Below are 21,041 nucleotides of genomic sequence, written 5' to 3' on the forward strand. Positions count from 1 at the left end.
ACACGGTATAAAAAAAACACCTGATACCGAGCTCTGTTAATCAGTGTTACTCTTGCTCTTCAGATGGGAAAAGCAGTAGATTTAAGCATTATTGACAAATGCCAAATTATAATGGCCAGACGACTGGGTCAGTAGGCATACATGTCAAAGAATAGTCAACATGGAAAGAGATTGCAGCAACAAAGAGTATGTGGACATACACTTCATAAATACAACAGCAATGCATCGATGCTGCATGTTTGTACCAAGAGCATATTCAGCATGGCTGGTAGGGGTGCCCGCAGTTGACTGTGACCTACCGAAAGTGGTCCGAGGAGGGGGAACCCCACAAACCACCAGCAAGGTGTTGGACAACCACAGTTCATCGATGCTTGAGGTGAGTGAAAGCTCTCCCTGATCATACGTGGCAACTTTAGCGCAACTAGCCAGTAATTAGAATTCTGGTGACGGGAGTAATGTGTCACAACACACAGTACATCGAACCCTGCTGAAAATGGGGCTGCATAGCCCCATTTGCAGCAGGGTTCGATGAACCTACCACCTACCTAAACATCATTTAGGTAGGTGGTAGACATCAACCTAAACATAATGCCATGAATGGGTGTACCTGGTCAGCATCCTGGCAGGGATGCTGACCAGGCTTTAGACTTTACAGGATTCACTACACAAAATTGTGTAGTGGCCATGCCTTGCCAGGTACAAGCTGTTTTGGCTACACTTATTGGACCAACATCATAGCATTTAGGTGGTCATAATGTTTTGGCTCATCTGTTTTAAAGGTGAACTGTACAGACTGCAAAAAAAGCCTAGTAAACATGGGTCAAGTGATTTGTTTTAGTGATATTGCACATTTTTAGTTGGGATCCACTGCTAACTTGCTTAGGTTCAGTTATGCTCATTCTCTCCCTTTCCCCTCTCTCAATGCTGAGGCGTAGTAGGCATACATGTCAAAGAATAGTCAACATGGAAAGAGATTGCAGCAACGAAGAGTATGTGGACATACACTTCATAAATACAACAGCAATGCATCGATGCTGCACGTTTGTACCAAGACATTTCCTGCCGAAGGCAGCCCAACAGGAACACATACATCGGAGTACATCAATGCCTTAGAGAACAGGGGCGTTTTGCACGTGGAGTACACAAGCAGGTATGCCAAGAAGCATAACACCTGATGTTGAATTGCATTGTTCAGAAATGTTTCCAGATTGTAAAGAAATATGTTTGTGGGAGAACTGGATTGCTTTTGTTCTTCTACAACAGACATTGGTGAAATATCCATGGTGATGGCTCTGAAAAATGTGCCATGTTTCTATTTCTACAAGTTAGTGATTCCAGGCTAAATTCCATTGTGGGAATATTTTGTAAAATAAAAATTGGAAGCAGCTTGCTTTCAGTGGCAGCAATTGGAAGCAGTGTTGAATGGGGTGAAATCCCCCTTCTCCACACAAAAATAGTAATTACAGCAAACCCCCGCTATTCGCGGGGGTTACGTTCCTGAGAAATGTCGCGAATACCGAAAACGCGAATACTGAGTTATTGCTCCCATAGTAATAAAGGGGTTCCGTTCCAAAGTATGAAATATATAAGAAAAACTAGTCTAAAATTTTTTCTATGTATGTATTATATGTACCTTCATAATATGACTATGTACATAGACAGTACATAGTGAAATGCAAGCATATGGCATCGAAATGAAAATAAGAAACAATTTAATATTAAATGTAATATGCCTTTGCTAGCAAAAAAACTTATCCCGCCAGTGCTATCACCAGTTTCGCTCAAGTGTTGATAAAGGAGTTTTGCCTTTTCACGAATGATGAGTGAACTTAACGGAATTTTATTTTGAGTTCGGTCTTCTATCCACATGTTTAAAGCTTTTTCTATTTTTTCTAATTTAACATCACGAGTTACAGAGCAAATTTTTGAAGCAATTAGCGCATTTTCACGGACACTACGGTGGATTTTTCCTTCCGATTTCTTGATTGATCGTACCGTTGACTCATTGATTTTATAATGTTTTGCCACTGAGGAGACACTTTTACCATTAGAAATTTTATCTAATAACTCAATTTTATTCGCTAATGTCATCACCTTCTTTAATATTTTCACATTTCTCTTGTTATTTTTAGCCATATTTTTGTAGGAGCTAGAAAGAACTTGTCCACAATAAAGTCACTTTCTTCCGTTAACACACTCGAAAAAGTCCGTTTTACACTGCAAAACAGTAGATTTATCACTTTTGTAAGCAAATCAATTTATAAATTGATAAATTTATTCAATTTATAAGCATATAAATTAAAAGCAAACGACGAAACCTTCCGTGACAAGCGCATAACACATACTGAACAAGGATTAGCGAGAAACATCCACGCTCGCGATTTTGTCATCCCTCTCCCCCCACCCACTGAGCGCTGTTTTGACCGGGAAAGATAATTTTAGCCACGCCCATGTTTTTTTATGGCGGAAAATATTCACGGCGCTTTAAAATTCACATTTTTTAGGTTTCATTTTATATTAAATCGGCGATCGCGAAACCGCGAATAGCGGGGGTTTACTGTATTTGTTCCAATTGTTAATTATCTCATGTACCTTCAGTATGTATACTTCAGATATGTACATAGCCTTGAATAGGTTCATGGTGGGGTACATGCATGCTTAATGAAAACCAGCAATGACATGCAGCTGAAGCTTCTCCCTGGCTATTAACACATAAAAAGCAGTTGACCAGCGCAAAACTTGACTCCGTCGCATACCAAGAAGTTGCACTGGTCAGCTGCTTTCTGTGTGTTAATAGCCACTGAGAAGCTTCAGCTGTATGCCGCTGCTGGTTTCTGTTAAGCGGCTACCTGCATTCTATGTATATGAACCCTAAGGTGTCGAGCCCACATGGCACATCCATTTAATGTGCATCATTATTGGCATATTTACTTCGTGCAAGTTAAAGAATGCAGGAGTGGAGTTGATAGGTATGAAGTTTAAATATATTTAATGCTGTTCATTTTGTATTACTTAATATTTTTAACAAGATTCATTTATAATAAAAAAATTCTCTACTTTCATTTTTTTCCCTAAAAAGCCAAAACTTTGTTCTGAAGTAGCTTCGTAATAACTATAGATGAAAAAAAATTAAGAAAACAAAAAATAGTATCAAGCACCAATCCTAACACACAGAAATTGTAGAAAGAGGAAGGCAACTAGATAACATAAAGATGAATTTAATTGGGAAATAAAATACGACTGTTAGGAAAGGGATGAATAATTGGACCACTTAAAAATGATGGGTTGACTATTGATGATCATGCTCAGGTTAACCTGATAAACTGAATGAGCATTTTGCATCTAGACATGAGTTATTCAATGAGGGAGTGCCAGACAGTTTATCAAACTAACAGGGAACTAAGTGATTTTGTAATAACAGAGCAAAGTGCAGGAGAAATTGTTGAAGTTAAACATAATAAAGCCACCTGGGGTAGATGGATCTATCCAGTTACATTAAAGGAGGCAACAGGGCCAGTTTTGGGCTGTTAGCCACCTGCATGCTAGAGATATTTGGCTGCCCCTATCAGTTCTCACTTGGTAGTAACGAATTTTTTGCTGTGAAAATGTTAAACGGTCGACAAGAGAATTGATTGTTGGGTGAATATTTAATAACATTCGTGCACATTTCTCTCTTTATTTAGATTTCCTTTCTGTTCCGTCAACAATTAAAACAATGCCGTAAGTATCACTTTAAGATTAACGGTACTGGAATAAACGACCATTCACAATGAATTACACAATATAAGCATACAACCTTGTACCTATGTAATTTATGTGGTTTAAAACAAGACACAATCGTAGAGGTTATGGAAGTCCCATTGTTGAATCCTCCTCTGGTTCAATGGATGAACCCACCATCGCCTGTGCTTGCACTTCTAAGTTTTCTGATGCAAAACACCTAACATGTATGCTTCGGTGTTATTTATAACCATAAACTGCACAACTATATCATGCAAACATCAATTTTTTAAAGTATGAAAGAAGAGCAGGTTGTGTTTCCATGGTTACCACATATGCTTATGTTCCCAGTGTGAATGTTGGTATCACTTCTTAATTTTACAGTAACGTTTGTTACACGCTATTTTTATGTTTAATTTTCGTTGTGAATGGGCCTTTAGAGAATACAATATTATTAACAATGCCACATTTGCTATTTCATCGCCAACCACTACATTAAAATAATATTAAATTACATTTTAATTTTATTCTTTAAAGTGCACTATTGGCCACCCTAGGGATTTGACCGCCAAAAGCTTGCACTTACTGCACACCTACCAGAACCAGCCCTGGGAGGCAGCAAAAGAAGAAACAAACCCTTAGCCATAATTATGAGAGCTTTCTTGGACTCAGGGGAGGTCCTCATGGACTGAAGGTGTGCAAATGTATCACCAATTCACAAAGGGGGGGGGGGTTCAAAAGGTGACACAGGTAACTATAGACCTGTTAGTTTAGCATTAGCAGAGGCATATGATGCAAGAAAGCAAGCTTATGCAGCATCAGCCCAAAAAAAAAAAAAAAAAAAAACTTCCTATTTCAACCCCTCCATTCTTTCCAAATGCCTGTCCAGCTCAGCCTTAAATATATTTAGGCTATCAACTTCCACAACAACAGATGGGAGTCTGTTCTTTCAACTACCCCGCTGGCTAAAGGCAAATTTCCACACATCTGTTCTACAACTGTCTTTCCTCAATTTGAAACTGTGCCCCCCTTAGGTTCTTAATCTGAGCAAGAGGAAGAATCCCATCAGCTTGCTGAACCCATTCAAGGCCTTATACACCTCAATCAGATCACCTTGCAGATGCCTCCTCTCCAGGTGCTGCAATTTGCAGAAGCTAAGCATTTCTTGCTAAGAGCACCCCTTTGTTCCACTCACCAATCTTGTTATTATTAATAGCCATATAGTGCAAGAAAGCCTAAGGCTTATGCTGCACCAGCCAAAAAAAAAAAAAAAAAAAAAAAAAAAAAAAAATTCTGAATTAACCTGAGAGAGAATGAAAATCAGAAGTAGAACAGAAGGGAATCACCAAGAAAGAGAAGAACGATGTTGCCCTTCTTTGTACTCATTCTACCAACTCTACATCCTTCCAAAATGAGGTCTCTGGACCTGTACATAGTAGTCTAGGTGTGGCCTGACCATTGCCTTGTATAATGGGATAATCAACTCCCTGTCCCTGCTGGAAAAATTCCTATATATCATTGACAAGACTCCATGACCTGCCCTAGCAGCCCATCTCCACTGCTCAGCGAACTTCATATTTGACTGCCCAATTACCCCCAGGTCTTTTTCACTTTCTACTACCCTGAGTGTAGGACCGCACCATTGGTACGTTTCTCTTCAGTCAATGTTAAACTCCAGTTGCCAAAACTCAGCCCCTTTCGCAACTTATATCCAGCTGGATAACATACTGTCTTTACTGTTGTCACCTTTTGAACCCCCTTTGTGAATTGGTGATGCAAATGTAAACCTCCGGCCTGTCCATGGGGGTTTACAAATGCATCCAAGGAAGCTCTCGTAATTATTGCTAAGGGTTTACTTACTTACCCTTGCTGCCTCCTTTAATATAATTGGATAGATCCTGTCCACCCCAGGTGCCTTCCTTATGTTTAACTTCAACAATTTCTCCTCCACTTTACTCTCAGTTATAACAAAATCACTTAGCGTTTGATAAACTTCTGGCACTCCTCTCATTGAATAACTCGTGTGAATGTAGACGCAAAATACTCATTCAGTTTTTCAGCTACCTGAGTATGATCATCAATAGTCAACCCATTTATGATAAGTGGTCCAATCTGAATCCTCCCTTTCCATCTAGATTTTACATAAGTAAAGAAAAAAAAAAAAACTCGTTGCTGTTTTTCTTTGCATCCTTATACAAAGATTTCTCGTAATCTGCCTTCGCCTGGATAACCTCCTTTGTGACTTGATTACAGACTGGTTTATACCTGCCATAGGCTTCTGTGTCACCTGATACTTTATATGCATCCCATACATTTTTCTTCTCTGCCACAAGCCTCATTAATTCATGACATCCATATCTTGAACAGTATTTCTTAGTTGGAATGAAAAGCCTAGTATCCTCCAAAATTAAGTCCCTGAAGGCTTCCCATTTAGAATTCAATGTTGGTAACATCATCATAAGGGCTTAGAGGGGAACAGGTATCCTGTGTGTTATCAGACACTCTGCCTAAAACACTGATGGATCCAATACCTCTCCATTACAGAAGATTTAGGAGAAGTCCAGTTGGCCTGCCTCCCTAAAATCCACTCATGCACACCTTCTCGATGGTAAGCCCTATTACATCACTTAGGTGGCAACGAACATGTAGACTGGTTCAAGATGCCTGGTCTGCGTGAAGAGGAAAAGAACCCTCCAGCATATGACAGCATGACAAAACGAATGGCCCTCAGTCCCCAGCAGCTTTCACTCTCTCTCTTACGGCAGCGAGAGGATCAGAGTGGAAGCAGAGGGTGCTAAGAATCTCTGGGTACGACCAGGCTGCCATGCACGGAAACTGAACTTGGCCTGTTATAACGTAAGATCACTCATCGGTGAAGACAGGATATTAGAGCTGGAAAAGGAATTAGAAAATGTGAATTGGAATATCATTGGTTTGGCTGAAACAAGAAGAAGAAATGAATCACTTATAAGTTTATCAAGTGGAAATCTGCTGTACACCAATGGAAACAGTGAAAGGAGTGACATTGTAGTTTGGTTTCTTGTCCATAAAGATTTTAAAAACAACATTTTGGAATTCAAAAGTACATCACCAAGAGTGTCAAGACTAATATTTAAGATTTCTAAGAGGTACAAGCTAAAGATTATAATGATTTATGCACCAACATCGAGCCATGATGATGAAGAGGTTGAAGAAATGTACACAAAAATTGAGTCTTCTAGATGAGCAGAAAACCCACTACACTATTATGGGGGACTTCAATGCTAAGGTTGGAAAAGACAAAACAGTACAGAAAGGGGAACTATAGGAAATTTTGGAATTGGTTTTCACCAATTGAAATGAAAGAGTTTCACAGACTTGTGGAATTTTCAGAATCTCAAGGAAGGGGTGAACAGAAAGTGGACATGGAAGAGTTATTTTTGGTTTTTAGGAGCATTAGCAACTAAGGCCATATTGCTCCGGGATATGCGGTGGTCATTCCCTGACCTTTCCACATCCTCTGTATTTGGTGGTGACGGGCTCGAACCCCGGTCTAATCAAGAAGCGTGTGCTACGCACTGCTGCTCCTTCCCATCTGGCTACGGAGGCGCCGACATGGAAGAGTCCAAATGGATTAACTACTAACGAAATCAACTTCATCCTCACTACCAGAAGATATATTGTGAATGATGTTACTGTCCTGAATAGGGTAAATGTTGGAAGTGATCACAGAATGGTAAGATGTACACTTGATATAGATGTAGGAAAGGAAAAAACTGACTCGAGTAATTCTGTTATCTCAAAAGGTCTTTGAGATAACAGAAGAGGAGAAAAAGCAGTATGTACTGGAACTTAACAAGTTTCAGCTTCTGCAGACTGCTCAGGACCAAGAATTGACGAGGAATATTACAACTTTCTGAAAGTGATAAAGCCCAAAAAACCTATAGGGAAAAAGAAATCCAAAGAAGAAAACATTAGTCAAGAAACACTTGTCATGATGAACCGAAGACAAAGACTTTAACACAAGAAAAGTAGAACAAGCATTAAGGGAAAACAAAGGATTTAAATCAGCAGCCATGAGCTGAATACAGAAAGACAAATGATACTGAAACTGAAGAATAGCGATCGTGTACTTATAAACAGCAGAGAAGGCATAATTCAAATAGCAGAAAACTACTATAGAGAATTATACAAGGAGCAGGGGAATGATGCCAGCAATGGGGAAGATGGATTGCAAAGTAGCAACACACATGAAATAACCGATATTCTTCCTGATGAGGTAGAACATGCATTGAAGAAAATGAAGAATCACAAAGCCCCGGGGGAAGTTACTGTAGAGTTGTTAAAATTGGGAGGAAGAGACATTACACAAAAACTGGCAAGGCTCTTCACAAAGTGCATTAGAAAAGGTGTAACACCTAAGCAGTGGAATAATGCAATCATAGTTTTGCTGCATAAGAAAGGGGATAAATCAGAAATTGGAAATTATAGACCAATTAGCTTGTTACCCCACATCTACAAGTTGTTCACAAAGGGTCATTACTAACAGATTAGAAAGAATACTTGATGAGAATCGACCAAAAGAGCAAACTGGCTTTAGGACAGGATTCTCAACTATGGATTACCTTCACGTAATATCATAGCTAATGGAGAAAGCAAATGAATATAAAACACCATTATGCCTGGCATTTGTGGATTATGAAAAGGCATTTGACTCCATACAGCATAAGACAATATTTCGGGCACTGGCAAGACAAGTCATAGATACCCTATATATTATGATTTTGAAGGAAATATATGAGAGTGCTACCTCCTTTATTAGACTAGACAAAGACAGTAGGAAATTTAAAATTGAGAAAGGAGTTCGACAAGGAGAACACAATATCTCCGAAGCTGTTTACTGCTGCCCTTGAGAAAGCTTTCAGAAGATTAGACTGGTCACAGAATGGTCAATGTGAATGGAGAGTACCTAAACCATTTACGATTTGCAGATGACACTGAGGTCATAAGCCACGATCCCAAAGAATTAGAGGAAAATCTTAATCAGTTATGCACAGCTAGTAAGGATTTTGGACTAAAGATGAATATGGCTAAAACAAAAGTAATGATGAACAAGTATGCCACAGAAAGGGAAATAATGATTGAAGGAGCAGTAATTGAAAAGGTGGAGTCATACACTTATCTGGGACAAGTTATTAGCTGTAATAATGATAAATGGCTGGAAGTCAAGAGAAGAATAAATTTTGGATGGATAGCATTCAGGAAATATAGTCACATACTGAAGAGCAATATCCCAGTTTGTCTGAAACATAAAATAATGAACCAATGATGTATACTCCCCACCATGACTTATGGAAGTGAAACTTGGGCACTCACCAAAAGAATGGAAGAAAAGCTGAGAACTACACGGCGAAGAATGGAACAAATTATATTGGGATTCAGACTGTTAGATAAGAAGAGAAACACATGGATTAGGCAGCAAACTCAAGACTCAAAACTCAAGTAAAGGACATTCTTATCAAAACTAAAGAACTAAAATGGTCTTGGGCAGGACACATAGCTCGAAGACATGATGACAGATGGACTAAGAAAATAACAGAATGGTATCTAAGATGGAGCTAGAAGAAAACCTGGAAGACAAAGGCGGAGATGGATAGATGAAATTCATCTATCCATGATGAGTTTGTGGATAGTAAATGGATGGCCAGTGCTCAAAACAGAAGGAACTGGAAAGTTGCTGGAGAGGCCTTCATCCTGCAGTGGATTGAAAATGGCTGATGATGAACATCATCATCAGTTGATCCCACTGTACAGAATTTAAAAACTGTCTGGGATCCCTGTAGTCACCTTTACGAAAGCAAAAGCTTTTCTCTTTAGCCTTGATGGTAGTTACATCTAAGTAATTCCCACATCAGTACATTGTGATCACTGTCACCCAGTGGTTCCTTTATCTGCATCTTAATGCATGAATAATCACTGATGATAATCAGAACAAGAGTATTACTCCCTCTGGTTGCCTCTCGAACTTGTTGCTGTAGAAAACAGTCATTCAAAAAATACACAAAAGTCTTGCTAGTGTGTGAGTGGCCAAACCACAAGTTCCAGTGTCTGGAAAGTTAAAATCCCCCATTATAAGACATTCTGATTTACTCCTCCACTCTTTTTTTCTCTGCAGAATTGCTCATTATACCCAACAGATTCATCAGGCCACACCTACTCTCATTTTTCCTTTCCCAGTGCTTATTTCACACGGCGCCTCTGTAGCCAAGTGGGAAGGAATAAATAACAGCTTATTTCACACCAAACAGACTCCACACATTGTCCACCAACATCAATTGGATGCACTTCCTTAGATTTTGTGTTTTTTAATAGCATAACTACTTCTCCCTTCCTGTCTTGTCTATCCTTTCTGTACACGTACTCCTCAAATTCCAATTCTGCACTGCTTATATATGTGTGCCACCATGTCTCTGATATCCCAATACTATCTGTCTTAAACAGAACTTCAAATTCATCAAATCTGTTTACTATACTCCTAGCACTGGTGTACGTGCACCTGTTCCTACTTTTGGTTACCCTAACACAGCCCATGTATTTACTTGTTCCACTACAACTCCCAACAGTCCTGGAAATCTCCATTACCTTGCTATCCAGGTTGCTCATTCTAATAGCAGTACAAGAATCACTTTTGCCTCTGTCTGCAGCCCCTGTTAACCTTTTAGTCTGTCAATTAGATAAGTTATAGAATTTCTTAAAGTACCGGTATGATTGGACTCAAGTTCGAATAGCAAAGCTTAATAAACGGTACTCACCTTAGATAATCTGCAGTTGTTACATGAGGTAGGATGGATGAATAATTTTGAGTTTAAATGAGCTAATTAGTAAGGATACAGAATTAAAATATGCTCAAGGAAGTAGAAGTGCACAACTTTGTCCCTTGTTGTAATTGAAGAATTAATTAAAAACTCTAAATATGAATCTCACGCACCTAAGCATATCACAAAGAGCATCATAGGAACATAGAAATCCTTTAAAACATACATTCTCTTCTCACTTTAGTATTGCCAACTGAAGATATTAAAAAACGAAAGTCAGTCGTTATGACTTTTGGCTTCGCCAGTTTCATATTTAGAGTTTTTAATTAATTAATTATTCGATGACAACCAGAGGCGAAGCTGTGCACTTCTACTTCCTTGAGCATATTTTAATTCCGTTTTTAATTTTTAATTCTGTATCCTTACTAATTAACTCATTTAAACTAAATTATTCAAAACCTCTTAAACCCCAAAATTATTCATCCATCCTACCTCATGTAACAACTGCAGATTATCTAAGGTGAGTACCGTTTATTAAGCTTTGCTATTCAAACTTGAGTCCTTTTAGTCTGTGTATTCCCCGAAACTATCAGTTTTCCGACACACCTAATACTGCCTCGATTGCATCAGCAAATATTCTTGCACCCCATCACTGTAGAAGCAGTCTTTCCTGTCAACAAGCACAGACTAAGCTGAAAAAAATTCTACCCCTTGAGCCTTGCACAATCTCTCCCGGGTTGAGTTGATCGACTAGACTCTCATCATATATTGTGTCTGGGCGGAATTGCAGACACTTTCACATTCAACCCTAGTTCCAACATGTACAACATCACCTTTTGTGCTCTTAAAAGATGATATCTGCTGATTAACTTTTGCCACTGGAAGACATACCCTGGTCCCGTTCCACCTATCCTTTTTACAAAGCATGTTCCCCATTTCTCTTACAATAGAGTCACCAACAACTACTAGTTCCTTTGGGACCAGTGCATTCTGCCTTGCAGATTGTCTGTTTTGCCTGATGCACAGGAGTGCTCTCTGTCGTTGAGCTGGGCAGCAGAGCTTGATGAAAGGTCAGCAAACATTCATTGTTAATTAAATTGTATTCAAATGGAAATCATGACCCAGACTAGAGGTTCGCAGCTCTAGTCTGGTTCATGATTTCTATTTAAATACAATTTAATTATCAATGAATTTTAATAAGGTTAATATTATTTTTGATTTACTGATAATACTATAATAAACTGACAGGTTCCTCATAGAGTGCTTCGTATTATGCTATAGTTTTATTTTATACCTTACCCTATCATTTCGAGATATCAGTAACGTTATATAACGTTAATACTATTTCTTATCGACTACAATATGGCAGCTAGTTCAACAATATTGTCGCCAACACCGGGAGTCATAACTTCCAAAAAGCGCTTGTTAAATTCAAAATAAGAATGCTACTAAACCTATTTAATATCACTGTAAAACACAATGTACTATGTTAATTAACAAAGAATACTGTAAAAATTAAAAATACTTATCCCTTTACAGCAGCCAAAAATCCAGCAGCCTTTAACTTGTGGTCCGGGAAAAATAATTTAATCACTGGTTAAAGAAGCATCGCAGGATAATCTAGATAAGTCTGCAGTAATAGTTAAGATGCAGCATGGGTTTGTTAAAGGGAGGTCTTGTCTGACCAATTTGATTGGATACTATCATATGGTCACAAAGGAACCGGATGCAAAAAATAATGTTGATATCACCCGGCTTACGTAATAGTAGATTATGATCTCCATAAAATTTTATGCAACGTTTTAGCAATAGCCTGTCGTCTCTTTACATCATTTGAGCAGTCACTATTTTTATTTATTCTTGACTGGCTGGCTTTGAAGTCTGGGAGATGACAGAGAGTGGACACTGCTCTTCTTGGACAAATGTTATTAGTGGAGTTCCCCAGGGTTCGGTGTTAGGCCCATTGTTGTTTTGTATATTTATCAGTGATGTTGATGAGGGTATATCAGGTTTAATGTCCAAGTTTGCAAATGATACAAAGGTTGGAAGGGTTGTTAATGACAGTAAAGACAGTATGCTACTCCAACTGGATCTAATTAAGTTGGGAAAATGGGCTGAGAAGTAGCAACTGAAGTTTAACCCTGACAAATGCAAAGTACTGCATATGGGTAGCAATAACTGAAGAGAAATGTACCAACTGTGTGGTTCTACACTCAGGGCAGGTCATGGTGTCTTGTCAATGATATATAAAAATTTTGCCAGCAGGGAGAGGGAGGCGATTATCCCATTTTACAAGGCAATGGTCATACCACACCTAGAGTACCGTGTACAGGTTTTCTGGCCTGTTTTTAGGAAGGATGTAGAGTTGCTAGAACAAGTACAAAGAAGAGCAACAAGATTGGTGAGGAGAACAAAGGGGTGCTCTTAGCAAGAAAGGCTTGGGTTCTGCAAATTGCAATGCCTGGAGAGTAGGCACCTGCAAAGTGAATGGTTGAAGTGTATGAGACCTTGAATGGGTTGAGCAAGCTGAATGCTGATGGAATTCTTCCTCTTGCTCAGACTAAGAACCTGAGGGGGCACAGTTTCAAATTGAGAAAAGACAGTTGTAGAACAGATGTGTGGAAATTTGCCTTTAGCCAGCGGGGTAGTTGAAACAACAGACTCCCATCTGTTGTTGTGGAAGTTGATAGCCTAAATATATTTAAGGCTGAGCTGGACAGGCATTTGGAAAGAATGGAGGGGTGAAATAGGAAGTGTTTTTTTTTTTTGGGCTGATGCTGCATAAGCTTGCTTTCTTGCATCGCATGCCTCTTATGTTAATCCTATCCTGTTTTGATGAAGGTGGAATGCACATTGCATTCTGCCTTTCAGTTTGAGAAACCTCCTGCTTTCAACTTCTCGAATATCCATTACCAATTACTTAAATGCTGATCACCAGTGGGGCAAAGGTAACTTAGTTAATTTCAATCCTTCTAAAACTTAGTCCTGTCTTGTATCTCACAAAGGATCTGCTGCTTCTGTATTTACCTTCAGTGACAATTTCTAGACAGGATCACATATTTCTATTATGGATTATCCTGGATTTTGATCTCTTTTGCTCTTGGAGTTACTTTTCTTGTAAACAGATACTCACTCTGTACAAATCTTGAATCCTCCATACCATGAACTGGGCATCCCCAAATAGTTCCCACATTTGGGGATGCCCACATAACCTCTCTCTCTCTCTCTCTCTCTCTCTCTCTCTCTCTCTCTCTCTCTCTCTCAGGCTTCTATACTCCATTCAAAAGCAGACATTCGGGTTAATTAATGACCTGTTTTTTAAAAAGTCTCTTCACTCTATCTCACAGGCATTCTGCTGCATATCCTTTTCTGTAGATACTTCCATCAGTGCTGTTCTTGTGAAATGGGCTCATTAATTTCTCCTCTCTCTTCCAAACTAGTCTGAACACGTGCTACAAACAGTCAGCATTCTATTACTGTCCAACTTCAAAATCACAGAACCAACTTTTCTTCTTCCTCATTTATTCCTTCAACCTCCTCCATTTTCTGGAACATCTCCCTTCACGTGTATTTTTTGAAAATTACAGTCTACAGCAATTCAAGTGTAATGTCAACAAGTATCTTTTCTCATCTTCTGAATCTTCAACTCAAATAGGCCTCTGGGGTTGGGAGTATTCATAAAAACTGCACAATCCTACACCAACCATAATAAAATAAATAAATAGTGTTAAAATAATAATGATGATGCAAATAAATGAAATAAATAGAATGATATAATTCCACCGGATAAAACTGATAAAAAGGTAACTGTCTGTACAATAAAATATGAAATTTTAAACTGCAATGAATAAATTACAATAAATGTAGATAAAACGCAGGATAATAAAAGCACTAAAACACCATAGCTTTCAGAGGCATCCGCCTCCTTTTTCAACAGTGAAGTTCACAGTACAGCACATCCTTAAATATCAGCAGGCTCACGGTGCTCAGCACATGTTTCTACAGGAGCATGGGCAGTATTCTTCCCCACATGCACTGGAACCGGAAATGGCTCGGGAGCGTGCCAGGTGCTCCTCTCAAAAATGTTCTGCCACAGCAGACTTCTATTTATTTATTTAATAACAGTTGGTGTAGGATTGTGCAGTTATTATGAATTCAACTCAAATGCTAGTTCTAATATCTTTCATGTTTGGGATTTTCATATTAAAAAAAAAAAAATCCTTTGAAATTCCCCAGAAGTAAGAGAGGGGGGAAGGCAACTATATGATGAGATTATCAAGGTCTGTTTGGCAATGTCAGTGACAGGTGACAAACAGATGGAGCAAACTGTTAATAAAAAAAATTTGCTCCATCTGTTTGCCATCTGTGACTACAGTGTTAATAAAAACTATACTGTAAGGTGAATTATTACCAATTCTATGTGGGTGGTAAGCAAGCACAGGTTGGAATGGAGTTTGGTTGTCCACGACAGCATGGAGGGGTCCGTTCCCATTTCTGTCCTTTCCTATGATAGTAATATTTGCCTTCAAACACGTATCCTGCAAGCATAAGCAAACTGGATGATGCTTTTTCAGGTGGGCCTTGATATTATTTTGCCAAAATCCATGACAATTCCATTGTAAGAATTGTCATGAATTTCGGAGTCACATTATTCGGGTCAGCTTTAAAAGTCTTGTTGGCCTTGAATTTTATAATTTTTTGGGTATGGATGCTGTCCTTGTCCATTTCTTTCTCTGAAAAGAGTTCCAAGACTGAATTATCTGGGATTTCCTTCAAGTATACATTATTGTTTACTTGGTGGCTTTGAGTTTCTTTACTGCTTTGCTTTGTTAGGTGGTATGGATATAGGAGTGACAACTTATTGGTCCCAAGCTTAATAAGTAGCATAACATACAATGGGATGACTTTGGGTGGGACAGTCATTAAGTTTGAGTTCTGAAGGAACATCACCCTGCTACCTTCTGGTCATACAAAAGTTTGTTAGATTTCGAGATTTGCATTTATTTTTCTTGTTCTTTCCAGCACTGGCATGTTCAGGAATTATATAGTGTGCTCTCCTAGACAGTTAATATATGTGGGTTTTTAAACTGAAACATGAGATAGTTTCATGGTCATTTGCTAGTGTCCATATTTCTGAAATCTTTAAGCATTTGATATATATGGGCATACTGGGTAGTTTAGATAGCCAGCCTTGGTCAAATGAGGAGTTGAACTAAACATAAGGATGAGGTTTCCAGTAGGTACTATATTCCGGTAGTTAATCCCTAACTACAAATATTAATTTTGCAGCTATCACTCCCTGAATTTTTACTTCAGAACAGATTTCCTCCTTAGACAATTCAAAAAGGTCCCACTGCAATCAGCATTCTCCCAGTGGAGGGTGATGTTTGGAGAGCTCAGCCTTTACAAACCCTATAAAAAGGGTGACATTTTTCACCATAAACTTTTCATTTGATGAATATATATGATCAGATATTGAGGTGCTGGACAAGACATATCTTAGGTTTGAGGTCTCTTTGCTGAGATTACTTCATCCATGTCATAGAATTATCTGTCAGGGATCCTAGAAAAGAATTTATATTATCCTTGTTTGGGATCCTAGAAAAGAATTTATATTATCAAGATTAATAGTTATTTTTTATTTTTTTTATTTTGTTTCAATACTCAGTGAGTTGGAAGCCTCTCCCCCAACATTTGGGCTCCCACTCACCCAGAAAGCAATAAATGCACCTGAGAGTAGGATGTGAGGGCTATCCAGGCATTGCATAGCCATCCCCTGGACCTCCATACTCATCTGGAGGTGCATCAGCCAAGAGGGGCAAGTAAAACTCCAAAATAAAGTGAAATATAGTAATATTTCTGATTTTTACCATGATATATCAGTAAATCTGAGAATTTGTGTTGTTGATTCCAAAACTTTGCTTTTTAATTTTCTATCTTAAGGAGTCTCGCTTATGAGATATTTAGCTAAGAACTGTTCAATGGATAGGCAGAGTGGGTCAATGCACTTAGCTGTGATGCACCATAAGAAATGCCTGTTTTCAGCCATTTTCACTCCAGGTAGCGATTCATTATTTCTACTGAGGGACAGTCAGAATGCTGCTTCTGAAGAAGATTCATCCACTTTAAACTGACAGAACTACTCAAAAGATCATGCACAGCTTACTACTGCACCTCCAAATACTAATTGTGTCACCTGATGTTGCAGTTTTCAATTTTAGGCAATATTTAATGTGCACACACACTTGGCATTGGTTAAAGTGATGCATCAAAAATTCTCATTCAATGGAATGTATCAATAAATCCTGCATTTCTTTGATGTTCATGTTCATCAAAGAAATGCAGAATTTACTGGAGATATACATTACACCAAGATTAATGTGCACTCTAATTTATGAAATTATCATCGATTTTAATATTCATTAAAACTTGAATTTCACTCAGCATTTGTTCTATTACAAAGAAAAAATGAAGTAACTATCCTGTGTGAAAAGAAAAAAAAAAGTAAATAATTCACAAAAATTTTTGCAGACAAACTATTTTTCATTTTTAATTGGTATTATTAATGATCATTTGGGATGTTTTTTTAATAAACTAATTAGATGTAAAAGTTCTCCAGAATTTAAAATGTCTGCAATTATGAAACAGATTAACTTTGATATTTACATAATTTTTCTAGTAAATGCTTTAAAGCTTCGAAATGTACAGTTTTCGGACTCATAAAAATATACAACATGAATACCACTTTTTTTTAACTAATATACACATCTCATATTAATGGAAAGTGCTCTTCTAATATAGCAAATGGCAACAAGTCATTGCAACATCTACAATTTATAACAATTTGGGAACTTTATATTAAATTAGACTTTAAATGTGGTAAGCATAAATCTAAATTGTAAATAAGTTTTCTTCTTTTCTTGCAATGATGTAATGCTACAAATATACAATTTACATTTTGACAAGATGCATATGTTAACTTAAAATATCATCCTTATGACCAGAATCACACTCATACATGCTGAGTGCTAATTAATAACATCTGCTCCAGAAACATAACTAAGTACATTCTAAACAAGAAAGGAATCATTTAATAAAAATATATATAGATTTTATGAGCAGCATAAAATGTTATTAACGAAGTATCCAAACTATCACTGATCCTCTTTAAAACTACATCCTTCTTGTTCCACTACTTTTACAATACGCTGACAAATGGCAGCCACCGCTTCATTTGTAATGGCATTCTGCAGTAGACTTTCCAGTAGCTGAATACCTTCTTCTTCAATAAGCATTGGGCAGTATCTTCTGGCTGTTATGAAAATTAAAAGTAAATTTTAGTCGTTCTTCGTCACTTTTTTTAAATTTAATTATCGCAAGGTGCTAAGAGCTGCTTTGTCATTATTGTGCCCATCAATATATCGTACATGGTACAGGAACCAACTAATGTAAAGGTGTTAATGTTAGCTGCATAAGACAGAGGTATCAGTTCATTTCAGATGTCATTGTATGGGAAACATTATGGGATATTTGCAGGTCTCAACTACACAAGTTGTCTGTCTAGCATGTTCATTTCAGATGTATGAAGAATTTAGATAAACTAACATTATCTCTAATATGTTCTCAATGTCAATAGTTCCTGTACATTGACAGTGATATGATGTGAAAGGGAAAGCAACAGTGACCGCATTGAGGAAAATCACTTTCTGTGAGTTTCTCTCTCTCTCTTTTTTTTGGAAGCGAAGCTGCATAACGGTCGAATTCACATTTCATTTACTCACATAAATAGTCAAGTGGTTTGCTAGAATATCACCCACTGAGTTGTAGCTGTCTTCTGGATGACAAACTTAAACTTATAAAATGACAAATGGATGAATGTGGAGTGTTCTCAGATTCTTGGTTACCAGATCTGTATGCTGATTCCCTGGTATCACAAAATTAACTGTAACCTATCAAAAAATGTCATTATTCTTCTGATGTTGTATCAACTGGGATTTTATTTTCTTCAGGATACTATGCATAGCTGAACCATTCTGTAGAGCACTAATTAAACTAAGAGAGTCTGTAAAAATTGTTTTAAACATTGGAAATGAGATCTATATATTCTATAACTAATCACCAAGTTTAACAATGAAAATGCCATATTTCAACAGCAGAAGAATACAAGCGTGCACCCCCAAAAGTATCTATTTTTGAGCTGTCAGCATATAGTTGTGAGAAATGTTATAATTCTACATGTAGTAATCTACATAGGCTGATGTGTAAGATGCCATGTTGGGTCTAAATTATTTCCAGATGTATTTTGTCAGTGTGTGTATATCCTAATTTAGTTCTGTTATAGTGGACCACTGGAAATCAAAATGGTATGGCCAAGTGGGATGAAAAGGGAGATTGGATTTAAGGTCCACAGTGAAGTAATAAAATTTTTCTATGAAGAAACAGAGATGGTTTGTGAGTTTTCATATAAAGAATGTGAACTGGGAATGTTCACTCAGTGCAATTCTAAGTATATTATGCTTAATATTTCCTTCTGTAATTCAGAGAGATACATAAGAGTATTAAACTTTTCTTACTAGTGAATACAAGTCGTAAGAAAAGTTTAATTGATGAATTGTTGAACTAATAGAGTAAAAAAAGATCTAAACCTCCCAAACCTTCCTTGTTCATTTCACACACATATATATATATAGTCTCAGTTCTAATCTCAATGATTTCCTTTTGCATCTGCCAAACCCCATGTACTTTTGATGACAGAATCCCAGTTATCAGTTGATTCAACTACTGCTCATCTCAGTTGTTCGAATTATTTGCTTTATGATTCCTTTTGCTTCAAAGATGGTACTTGTGCATATGTCCATTCTGATATTCCCCATCAGAGACTTTGTAATTTGGAATCTCCTCTTTTCCACCTTCTCTGGCTTAAAATCTCTCTACCATATTATGTCAAATTCATCTGTTGCCTCTATCATTCTCCCAACTACGTAATCACTTGGAACTCTGACTTCTCTTTGAAACTTGAATTTCTCCAGTACAACTTTCCTAACAGTGAGGTAATTTTCCTTGGTGATTTTAATTTCACAACTCCAGCTGGCTTCCATTTTCTAGTCACACCAATCCAGCTGGTTGAGATGCTGAGGCCTTTGCAATTGACCTTGCACAGATTGTTCATTTACCTACCAGAATACCGGACAATCCTAACCATACAGCCAACACACTTGATCTTTTTCCTCATAAACAACCCTTCTAAGTACACAGTTGAAGTGAGTTGTCCTTTAGGCACCTCAGATCACAATTTAGCAATGGTCTCTTCTCCAATGGAGCCTTTCTCTCATGGCCATTCTTAACCTCGTATTGTTTGAAATTACAAGAATACAGAATGGGATGATCTGCGAAACTTCTTTTTTCCTTTTCCTTGGTCAGATTGCTGTTACAAAACTTTTGATGTCAATGTTTGCTCAGGTCGTGTCGGAGAAATTATTCTTGTAGGGATGGAATCCTTTATTCCACACTTCACCTTAAAATCTTGTACTTTATCTTGTTTTTCCAATAAATGTTCTAAGGCTGTTCAAGAGAAGAATGTTGCATAACATAATTAGCTTGTTTCCACATCTTCAGTTTCTGCCTACACCATAGCTCACAACAATTGTAAATCAGTTATTAATAAGTATAAAATAGATTTCAAACAGGGTAAGAATAGAAAACCTGCTTCTTGTCCAAATGGTAGCCAAGCATTCTGGTATCTTTCCAAAGCTATTGGCCACAATTTTTGCCAATTTCTGTTCCCACCTCTTTCAAACCACATGGTTCTGTTGTCACTGCAGCCAAGGATAAAGCTGACCTGCTAGGTCCTATTTTTCTCTCAACTCGTGTATTAATGATCTTGGTAACCACCTCCCACAACTCCCAGTATGCTCCATTCAATGGCTCCGGTGGTCTTCTGTCAAAAGGATGTCAGAAGGATTTTGAACAATCTTGATGCTAAGAAAGCTCCAGGACCTGATGGTATTTATCCACTTGTTCTCAAAACTCGTGCTTCTGAACTTACTCCTGCGCTGTGTCACCTTTTTTGGGAAAACAGCGCAGGTTGTGTCACCTGCGATGTTTTCCCTGCTGCTTGGAAATTTGCTCATATCCATCCAGTTGCTACAATGTGAGGAGGTGAGAAATCCCTCCCATTCAATTATTGTCCCATTGCACTTTACTTTCTAAAGTAATGGAAAAATCAATTAACTGCAAACTCTTAAACTACCTAGAAAACTTCCATCGGAATAATGATTGCCAGCATGGATTCCATCATTGTTGATCCACTAGTGATATTCTGGCTTATGTTACCCACTTATGGACAAATTCAATGGAAAAGTCTGGTGAAGATCAAGCAGTTCCTCTTGACATTTCAAAGGTTTTTGATCTTGTTTGGCATAAAGATCTTCTAAATAAACTTCCATCTTTTTGCGTGGCAACTGATTTTTGTAATTGGGTATCCTGTTTTTTCTCTGATAGCTCATTGCAGGTGATGGTAGATGTTTC

At 37.7% G+C, this 21,041-nt stretch overlaps 1 protein-coding gene across 1 annotated transcript in view; it reads right to left on the reverse strand.

The window, feature by feature from the left end:
- Positions 1-17,135: 17,135 nt before the first annotated feature.
- The window catches only part of LOC150081149 (protein zyg-11 homolog B-like), a 256,638-nt gene continuing 252,732 nt past the window's right edge, over positions 17,136-21,041 (reverse strand). The window contains exon 15 of the mRNA XM_090382030.1: positions 17,136-17,826. Within this exon, the coding sequence (XP_090238156.1) occupies positions 17,669-17,826 (158 nt within the window). The 3' untranslated portion in view covers positions 17,136-17,668. The remainder of the gene's footprint in view (positions 17,827-21,041) is intronic.

The sequence above is a fragment of the Mastigoproctus giganteus genome, chromosome 9 (assembly GCF_048544385.1).
Source record: "Mastigoproctus giganteus isolate SK-2022 chromosome 9, ASM4854438v1, whole genome shotgun sequence".
Taxonomy (NCBI): domain Eukaryota; kingdom Metazoa; phylum Arthropoda; class Arachnida; order Uropygi; family Thelyphonidae; genus Mastigoproctus; species Mastigoproctus giganteus.